The 11,026-nt window shown below is 40.1% G+C and overlaps 1 protein-coding gene across 1 annotated transcript in view; it reads left to right on the top strand.

Moving 5' to 3' along the window:
- L2HGDH (L-2-hydroxyglutarate dehydrogenase) overlaps window positions 1-11,026 on the top strand; it is a 70,614-nt gene that overhangs the window by 9,311 nt on the left and 50,277 nt on the right. The window contains exon 4 of the mRNA XM_045287881.1: window positions 7,069-7,200. Within this exon, the coding sequence (XP_045143816.1) occupies window positions 7,069-7,200 (132 nt within the window). The remainder of the gene's footprint in view (window positions 1-7,068; window positions 7,201-11,026) is intronic.

Consider the following 11,026-nt stretch of genomic DNA (forward strand, 5'->3'; position numbering starts at 1 on the left):
CACACACACACACACACACACACACACACACACACACACACACAGTATTGAAAACCAGCATCCGGCCCAGAGTGTATTGGTGGGGTGGGGGGTGAGTTGTGGAATCAAGTGACCAGGCTTTAACCGTTCCAGTCAGATTTATCATTTTGATCTCGTATTCCACTAGTCTTCTTTTTGAGTCTAGTTGCTGCAGCCCAAATGATTTTTATAAAATTTAATTTTGATTGTTAGGGAATAACTTTCCTTTTCATGTGACTGCCTATGAGATTTTCAAATAACAGCTTCATTTTTAATTTATGTTACTGATCGAAAGGTTGGCGGTTTGAACTCACCACATGTTTTGCAGGATAATGTGGTCATCGATTGCTGTAAAGTTTTATAGGTCTGGAAGCCATATGGAACAGTTCTACTCTGTCCCATAGGGTCTCTGTGAGTTGGTATACAAGCAATGCCAGTGGGTTTGGTTAGCACATCATTCGTCCTTTTGTACAGCCGTCAGCACTGTCTACTCTGGAGCATCGCATCACCACCAGAGGAGTCTGACAACCATTAGCACTCACTCCCCATTCTCCCTTTCCTCCAGTTCCTGGCCAACAGTAATCTACTTTTTATCTCTATGTATTTGCCACTTGTGGACATTTCATATAAACAATATCATACATAGCCTCCTCCTCTTCCTGACTCTTCTTATTCCTCTGTTGTTTCAGAAGAATATTGTGCCTGGAATGGTGATGTGCAGGCTTTTAAGAGCCTAGGCACTATACAATGACCAAGGAGGTGGAGCAGAACAAACTATAAATATGTTAGTTGACTGGGATGTTCTATGACCTTAAACCTCCGAACTAAGGAACCAACTCCCATGAGATGTGTGGTTGCCTGTGTGCAGCCTCATTAGCTACTACTGTTTTGTGTGTTTTTTTGTCATTGCATTATCTATCACACAATTTTTGCTAATTCAACTTTTTATAGATATACAACTTATTGGCAGCAATTATAATAATCAGTTATAGAACCTTACCCTTAAATCGGTGCAGTTTTTCTATCACCATTCATCCTGCTTTCCCAGACTCCCTTTTAGCCCTCGTAACGCCAAGAAACTTTGGTCTCTCTACATTTCCCTTTTCTCGTATTTTTACGCAAACCAAAACCGTACTTTGTCAAGTTGATTCTGACTCATAGCAACCCTATAGGAGAGACTAGAACTGCCCCTTGGGTTTCCGAGACTCTAAATGGTTATGAGAGTAGAAAACCTGCTCTTTCTCCCACAGGGTGACTTGTGGTTTCAGACTACTGACCTTCAATTAGTAACCCACTATGCCACCAGGGCTCCTAGTTTTATATAAGTGAGGTCAATATTTGACCTTTCGTGATTGCCTTATTTCATTTAGCATACTGTCTTCAAGCTCCCCCTACACTGCAGCATTTATCAGGATTTCATTTCTACTCGTGGTTAAGTAATGTTCCAATGTATGTAGGAACCACATCTTTTTTATCTGTTCATCTGTCAATGGCTGTTTAGGATGTTTCTGCCTTTTGGCTATTTGAGTACTGTTAAATGAACATTGATATACAAGTATCTTTTTGAGGCTCGGCTTTCAAGTCTCGGGTATATACCTAAAAATTGCTGGGTCATATGATAATTCTAATTTTAGTTGTTTTTTTGAGGACCTGCTGTGCTGTTCTCCACAGCAGCTGGACAAGAGATACAGTTCTCCCCTTTTGACTTTCCCGATGGTAATCTTAAAAGCTCAAAATCTAAATATTTTTATACCATCTTATTTGTTTATTTATTTATTTTTGTTGGTTATTCTTTTGGTGTCCTGTCTAAGAAATCGTTTCCTACCCTAGGTAATGAAGATTTACTTCTTGGATAACTCCTGTGTACTCCTAAGTGTTTTACTTTGTTAGCTCTTACCTGAGAATACTTAATGACTTTTATTAATGAAAATATCAAAATGTGAATCTACTGTTTCTAAACATAACCTCCATCTACCTCTATACGCTTTTGAAGGTGGTGTTTCCATCTGGCGCTATCAGGAGAGCGCTTGACTGCTAACCACAGGCCAGTGGGTCATTCCTACCAGCTGCTACTTGGAAGGAAAACTGCTGAGGCGATCCTCGCCTGTAAAGCTTTAGGGTCTTCAGCCCTCATTCTGGGGTTGCTGTAAGTCAGAATTGACTTGCTGGCAGCGAAATTTGGGTTGGGGACCCTTCCTCAAAGAATCCTGTGCCGTTCAATTACACTATGTCAGAATGGCCGTTTTGGCATCTTCAAGGGACTCAAATGTATTCTTTTGAAATGTTCTTTGAGTTTGGAGCACAACAATATAATTTGAAGGGGCGGCATCAAGACTGTAGGGTGGATGGGGTAAGATTTTCTAATGAAATTTCTTGACCTCAATTTTCTTAAAATTTCTTCCTTATAAGTTCTCATGATTGTCCTATGTCTTTTAAGGAAATCTATCAAGATCACCCTCTTGGAATCTCAGAAGGTTGTAACTTTTTGCTCTGACCTCTGTGCTTTGAATTTAGCAGACTCACCAGATCCCCTTGGAAGCCAGTTTGATTAGACATTTTTTGGAAGGTACCCTAATGATACTAAGACAAGTGTATTACTGAGAGAGCTTGTCTGCAGTCCTCTGGAACCCTAGAAGTAATACTTTTTTACTTACCTTGTATGTATAGTTCTGTGATCACTTTTGGTTGAATTTTTGTGTATGGTATGAGGTATAAGGGTTCAACTTAATCCTTTTGCATGTGACTATCCAATTGTCTTAGAACCATTTGTTGGTAAAATTATGTTTCCCTACTAATGGTCTTGGCATCTTTTTTGAAAATCACTTGCGTATCCATGTAAATGGTTTATTTCTAGACTGGCCATTCTATTGCATTGACATGTACATCTGTCCTTTTGCAATACCAAAATTTATTGATTCTAACTTTATTTTGAAATTAGAAGTGTGATTCCTCCAACTTTGTTATAGTTCAAGGTGTTTTATTTTTACTGTGTGGATCTTTGTCTTTCCATATGAATTTTAAGACCACTTATCATTTCTGCAAAAAGAAAGCTGGGACTTTGAGAGGGATTTTGTTGAATTTATAAAGCAATTTAGGGAGAATTATCATTATAACAACATTAAAATCTTCCAGTCCATACGCATGAGAGGTCTTTGCTGTAATCAAGTTTTCCAGCAGTGCTTTGTTATTTTCAGTGTACACCTTTTATTTTTTCCAAGTTTTTACTTTTATATATTGATATTTTTACCTACTAATCTTGCTTAACTCAATTACAACTCTTGTGTTTGTGCTTTTCCTTTGTATTTTTATTTGGTCCCACTTACAAAAAGTCCTAAGAGAGTCACAAAAACTATTAGGACTGATCTATGAATACAATAGTTTTACCCTTTCCAGTTTGGATGCATTTTTTAAACAGTTTTATTGGCATATAATCCACATACCATCCAATTTAATGGCTTAAACATATTCAAAAGAGTTGTGCAGTCATCACCATGGGTGCACTTTTTAACCCTTTTCTTGCCTGCCCGCTCTGGGTTAGACTTTCAGTTCCGCGTGGAATAGTGAGGGTGAAGGCAGCTCTCTGTGTTAGTCTGCTCTGAGGGGAAGCATCAGTTTTTCATCGTAAGTATGGTGTACGCTGTGGCGTTTTGTAGATGCCCTTTATCAGGTTGAGCAAGTTTTTTTCTATTCCTAGTGGTTTTTTTTAAATGGTTTTTATCTTTTAAAGCACGTTGGCTTTTTCTCAAATGCCGTTGCTGCTTTAATTGAGGTGCTCATGTGGTTTGTGCACCTTACTAATATGTGTGTTACATGGACTGTCCCATGTTAAGTTGCTCTTCCATTCCTGTGGTCAGTCTCTGTTGGTCATGATGCTTTGTTGTTTGATATATGCTGACTTCAGTTGACTCGTATTTTATTGAGGATTTGCACACCACTATTCCTAAGGGACTTGGGTTGCAATTTTCCTTTCTCATGATGCCTCTGTGTGTGCTGCCAGGCTGGGGTGAAGGCTGCCTTCATGAAACCAGCAGACAGGTCTACTTTCCTCTTCTGTTTTGGAAGAATTCATCAAGAATTGGTAACAGTTCTCCTTTAAACATTGGATACTATTCATTAGGAAAGCTGTCTGGGCTTTTCCCTTGTGGGAAGTTTTAAAATTATTCATTTCTTTACTCTTTTACATTCACTAGTTTTTTCTACTACTCAATAGTTAAATCTTTCTATGAGTTTATCCATATCCTCTAAGTTTTCTGGTTTCTGGACATATTGTTGTTCCTAGTATTGTTTTGTTATTCTTTCTACTTCTAGAAAGTTGATGAGCTTTCTCCATGTAATTTAAAAAATAAAAGGCCATTGTGGGTAGCCATTAGAAATGCTGTGAAATCTTTTTTTTTTTAATGATGTGAAAAAAATCTTCTGCATATAATGTTAACTGGAAAAAGGAAAAGAGAAAATAATATTTACCCCTCAGGAACAATAATGGGAGTAGCCATACCTTGAGGGTAAAGGGAAGGTGGGGGGAGAGGGGGGAACCGATCATAATGATCAACGTATAACCCCACCCCTAGCCCCATCCCTGCCCAAGGGAGACAAACAAAAGAAACACGGGTGAAGGGAGACAGCAGATGGTGTAAGATATGAGAATAATAGTAATTTATAGTTTATCAAGGGGTCACGAGGGTGGAGGAAGGAGGGTAAAAAGAGGCGTCGATACCAAGGGTTCAAATAGAAAATGTTTTGAAAATGATGATGGCAACATATGTACAAATGTGCTTGATAAATCGGTGTATGGATTGTTATAAGACCTATAAGAGCCCCCAATAAAATGATTTATATTTAAAAAAGAAAACTATTTATAGTTTTCTTGTTGATTAATACTTTCTCCTATCGTCTTTTCACTTTCTTGATAGTGGCCTCTGAGTCTCCTGTTTTTAAGATTGTTTTCTAGCTTAAGTAATCTTTGCACCTTGATTAAAAGTTTTCCGTTTAACATAGTCCACCAAGGCAAAATTCTATGCCCTACTTTGGTGAATAGCAACTAGGTTATTAAAAGCTCATGAGCGGCCATCTAACATGAAACTATTGGGCTCTCCATGTCTGGAGGAAAGTGGTGATAACTGAAGACGCATAGAAACAATTAGTTTCGGGAATGAACGGACCGTGCAAACATCAGTCTTCGTGACCTGAGACTAGAAGAACTGGATGATACCCTAGTACCTCTACTAACAGTTCTGAAAGGGACTGCCTGAGAATGCCCTGGATAGAGTGAGAGAAAAATATAGAGCAAAACTCAACATCATGGAACAGACCAGGCTGCATAGAGACTGGTGGAACCCCCAAGACTATCCCCATTAGTCATCTTTCAGGTCTAGAAACGAACTCACACTCATAGCTCCATTTTCAGCCAGACATGAGACAGGCCTAAGAGGGGAATAATACCCCTAGCAAGAATAATCAACCTTAGGAGATCAAAAGGGCACCATTTACCCAAGGACAAAGTTCAGAAGGGCTAGGAACGAATGATAAATGAACAAGAAACAGGGAGGAAGTGGATCTAAGCGATGTTACATTGTAGGGATCACAATCAATGAGATGACGCAAAATGTGCATCAACCTTGACCCAGTTCACAATAAAAGTTTTAAACAATAAATGAAAAACTCAGTCACATGCCTCAGTTCAAATCTCTACCGCCATGCAAGAAATGTTTTGCCTCATGAAATTCTGTTGACTCCTTACTTTGAAGTAATGACTTGTGAATTCTACTGTTCTAGTGGATACACAATGGTGCCGTCCTTTGCTGGCAAAGTTATGAAGAAGCTCTGCTTTAAGCAGATACTTTGTCTCCTAATAAACAGAGTTGATAACGTTGATTGATTTACTGGGCAAATAGTATATAATGCCCTTTAGTCTATGAAATAAAATGAACAATTTTCTGTTATACTGAATACTGGCTATATTTTAGATATAGTGGTATTTCCTATTCTCTCATAGAAATAAGTAGACCATTCTGTTTGAGAGAAAAAACCTTTTACATGAAAAAATAGTTTAAAATTAAAAAAAAAAAAAGGCTAAGCAGCCTCTGTTTTCAAGCTTCTGAAATTGAGGAGTGGTAGTGATAGGACACTGTAGCCTTCAGTGTGGATTATACCTCAATGTCAATAAAAAGTCCTCACAACTGGACCAATAAACAACATAATGATGAATAACGAAAAGACTAACATTTCCAGGATTTCATTTTACTTGAATCCACAATGACTGCTCACAGAAGCAATAGTTAAAGAAATCAGATGATACATGTAGTGGATACATTACTGTATAATAAGGTTTCTTTAAAGTGTTAAAGAACAAAGATGTCACTTTGAGAAGTAAGGTTTGCTTGAGCCAACCCCTGGTATTTTGAGTTGCTTGCTCTGCATGGGCAAACTGATAATAAATAAGAGCAGAAGAATTGATGCATTTGAATTATTGTATTGGTGAATAATAAATGAATATACCATGAACTGCCAAAGGAATGAAGAAATCTATCTTGGAAGATGTATAGCCAGGATGTTCCTTAGAAGTGATGATATCAGGAGGGACTGGTTCCTGGAGAAGGACAGCCTGCTTGGTAGAGTTAGGGAGTCAGGGGAAAAGAGGAAGCTTTTCTATGCGATGACTGACACAGTGGGTTCAAACATAGCAACCATGAGGATGGCGCAGGACCAGGCACGGTCTCTTCTGTTGCATATAGAGATGCTGTGAGTCAGCAGAACCTGCTCGATGACACCCAATAGCAAGAAGCGGTAAGAGAGTAAGAGGTGCTTATGGCCAAGATGTATGTAGGGACCGGGGTAGCAGAAATGGAAATTAGTGTTAGATTCTCATATTTGAGGAAACATTTTTGTTTTTTTGAGGGGAGGTTTATGTGCAGGTTGTTTTAAGACAACTTTCTTTCGGGTGGAAGAAGGAAATGAAAGAAGTGATAAATAAAGGGGAAAAAATCAATCCAACTTGTCAATGATTCTATCAACTTTTATAACTGATTACATGAAGACATCTCCTTTTTCAAGCTTATAGTAGCTGTTGAACAAGAAGAAATTCCCAGACTTCAGGCTCTATATGAACGAGGCCTTCAGAATGGTGTCCAGGGCCTGAGACTGATCCAGCAGGAAGATATAAAGAAGAAGGAGCCGTTCTGTAGGGTAAGTGTTCTCCAGCCCTACACACGTACTCAAAGGGACTGTCTCCACGAATCTCCCGTTCTTTTACCTGGAGACTGAGTATAATAGCTGATAAGGAGCAGCAGTCACGTAGGGTAAATGAGATGATCCTGTCATGGAGCCCGTGATGTGACAGAGACGAGGACATGACTACGAACTCTGCATACCAGTTTCTTTCTTAGAGAGAAAACCACATTTGACCAACCTAACCATAGGCAAGCGGTGTGTTTGGGAACCACTGCTTGGTGAGTTCTGACCGGATAAGTGAACTTGAAACTGGACAGGCAAGAGTAGGCCCTTACAGAGGGCCTAGCATCCATGCTAATGATTTTGAAGCTTAGGAGGCATGGGGTGCCACTGAAATATTTTTTTAAGTTTAGCTACAGTATCTGATGTATATTTTAGGAAGGTAAGGATGGCATGAGGGTGAAAGGTGAGATGTGGAATATCTTACTTGAAAGATAATAGAGGAAAAACAAATCCCCTTTCCTTAATCCACAAAGAAGACATGAATAATAGTAGTTACTCTACATGTTACCTTTCACCAGCGGTTATCAGTTCAACCCCAAGCTCCATTGACTATTTCAATGAAGGCTGTATCACTTCCCCACCATTTAATTGACAGTGTACAATAACTGAGCTCACTGCTAGGTAATACCACAAGCCTGGTTTCAACAGACTATTTATGGGAGATAGCTCGGATGATATTCTCTGTAGATCTAGAAAGCCTCTAGACATCAGAATGGCACAGCTATACTATAGTGTTTGACCTTCCTCATCATACTCCCTAACCCCCAAATTATTCTCTTTGACTTGTGTTTCAACTTTGTGGCATCAGCCTATGGGGAAGGCCATTGTGTCACTCATTGCAACTTCTAAGTAAGGATGTGGTTGATGACATATGTTACTCACTCTGTTACCCAATAAGTGGATAATTGCATTACTAAGAATCAGCACAAAGCTAGTTCCCCTGTGGTGGATGTTAAAGATGTTCCAAGTGATCAACTTTTTCAAGCTGCTAAATCACTCTATCATCTCTAATACCAACTGCTTGCCCTACCCGTGGTACTCTTCCCCTGTCTTTGGGTCCTGTAATGCCCTGCAGCATTGCATAGAATTCGTAAACTGTACTGACAGTTATATAATTTACTGAGGAAGTACCAGTTACAACTCAGCATCAGAAGCAACTTAGAAGTCACAAGATACAAATTAGGAAACAGGATTCACTTTGTCATCTTGACCCTTTCTCAGCCATGTCCTCTGCTGGACCTTGTCTTGGACCTCTGTGGCCATGCCCTCCTTAGATCTCTGCTACTGAGCTTCTCTGGGCCTTTCCTCTGCCCTTGGGCAAGTGTCCAACCTCTTTTGGCTCCACTGCTAAGTGCCAGGGACACACTCCTCTGCCAGCTAGTCTCCTGCCTGAGAGTGCTCAGCAGTTTGTCTCTGGGCTAGGAAGCCCACTATAGCCATCTGCTAGCCCCATGGTTCTCACACTTGTACTTCTGTTGCTTATAGCTACTGTCTTATCCTCCCGTGCCATCTTCGTTGTTCCTGCTCTTGACCTGCATACAGATCTTTTAGGAGGTTCCTATCTCTCTTATCTTTGTGACTCTCTCTCAAAACCTTCTATTGTTTGGCTGCTAATAAGCAAGCTCTTTATCAATTTTAAGGCATGGCCTTCCATGGCTAACCGATCCTCACCATACACCACAGATGTTTAATTTTCATAGTAGTCAACCAGTTCCTACGAAATGGTTTTATATACTTTAGTTGCATCGTTGCAATTATCAGAATTAGTTAGAAAATATGGCCTTGGTTATAGAAATGAGGCCAGAGATCACATGGTGGGATTTGTGAGACCAATGACTTATTAATTGAAAATGCCTTTTATAACAGCACAAACAGTGACCATACACATGGACTTCACCAAATGGAACACACAGGAATCAAATTGACTCCAACTGTGGAGACAGTAAAGACTAGAGAAGCTCAGTAGAACCAGTCAGAATAAGATCAGGGACTGACTATGGAACAGACCATAAATTGCTTGTGTGTAAATTCAAGCTGAAGCTAAACGAAATTAGAACAAGTCCACTACAGCCAGCATATGGCCAAGAGTATATTCCGTCTGAATATCGAGGCCATCTCAATAATAGTTTGGGGCACTTGCCTTCCATTGTGGCAGCCATTGAGGAGTAGCAGCCCTGGCTGTGGGCTTCAACAAGGGCCACGAGGTGACCGAGAATGTGTCAAGCTGAGGGATAGCCGCTGCCTCAGGCCCCTCACCAAGCACACTGGTTTCGTGTGGGACATTATCCCGGAAGTGTGTGGCTTCATGTCCAATGAGTGCTGGGCCATGGAGCTGCTCAAGGTCTCCAAGAACCAGCGGACGCTTAAGTTCATCAAATAGGTGGGGACACACATCTGTGCCAAGAGGACGAGAGAGGAACTGAGCAATGTGCTGGCTTTCATGAGGAATGTGGCTGCCAAGGACTGAGTGTCGTGTGCCCATCCTCCGTAATAATACATCCTTTCCAGAAACCGGGGGGTAGGGGCGAGAGAATAGATTTAGCATATTGAACACTAATGACCCAAGAGCAGACAGTTTGTGTGATGACATCAAGTACATCTTTCATGAAGAATGCAAAAAGTCATTAAGAATCCAAAATAGATGTCAGAAGAGATGCTGAGTCAAGGGCCTTTGGGAATCAGGACCAAGATCTCAGGGTACCAAGGTCAGTTGCCATAACACAGTCCAAAAAGACATCTGGTTTTCAATGTGCTTTGATGAATAATGACTGGGGTCTTTAAAGTTTGTGAATGATCATCTAAGGTACAACTGCAAGTCTCTCCCCGTTCAGAGGAAAGAAGAGTGATGAGAATCTTAGACATGTGGATATAATTAGTCCAGCGGATTAATGGACCACACAAACAGCCTCCGTCATCCTGAGATCAGAAGAACTAGATGGTGCCCAACTACTCCTACCAACTGCACTGTAAGCTATCACATTAGAATATCCAGAATGGAGTTGGAAGAAAATGTGAACAAAACTCAAAATCATGAAACAGACCAGGCATACTGGTTCGATAGACACTGGTGGAACCCCAAGACTATGTCCCTCATCACCCTCAGGTCTAGAACTGAGTTCATGTCTATGGCTCGATTTTCAGCCAAACAATTGGCCTAAATGGGGAACAGTAACACTGGAGAGTTGTATACACCTTAACATAATTAACCATTTGAGATCAAAAGGGCAGCATTTACCTAAGGTAAAAGTCCAGAAAGGTTAGGAAAGAAGGAGGAATGGGAACAGGAAGTGGGAATAAGTGATGTTACATTATGGGGATTGTAATCAATGAGATGAAACAAAATGCATATGAATTGTTGAATGGAAACGGATTTGTTTTGTAAACCTTCACACAATTTACAATCGAAAGTTCAAGAGAACATAAAGTAGCTAAAAAGAATGGAAGAAATGCTGATGTGAAAGAGCTGAACAGAAGATTCTGAAGGGCAGCTCAAGAAGACAAAATAAAGTGATGAAATGTGCAAAGACCTTGATGTGGAGAACCAATAGGGAAGCATGCACTTGGCATTTTTCAGCCGGAAAGAATATTATGGGCAAAATATTGAGCAATCGGGAAGCATTAAAAGAAGATGGAAGGAACAAGAGTCACTTTCCAAGAGAATAGGTCAGCATTCAACCATGTTAGGAAGTAGTTAGTGTGTGATCAAGAACTGATGACATCGAAGAAAGGACTCCAGGCTACACTGAAGATAGAGAGAAAAACAAGGCTAAAAAAAAAA

This window comes from Echinops telfairi, unplaced genomic scaffold, assembly GCF_000313985.2.
Source record: "Echinops telfairi isolate 266 unplaced genomic scaffold, ASM31398v2 ScPeMD7_18;HRSCAF=68, whole genome shotgun sequence".
Classification (NCBI taxonomy): domain Eukaryota; kingdom Metazoa; phylum Chordata; class Mammalia; order Afrosoricida; family Tenrecidae; genus Echinops; species Echinops telfairi.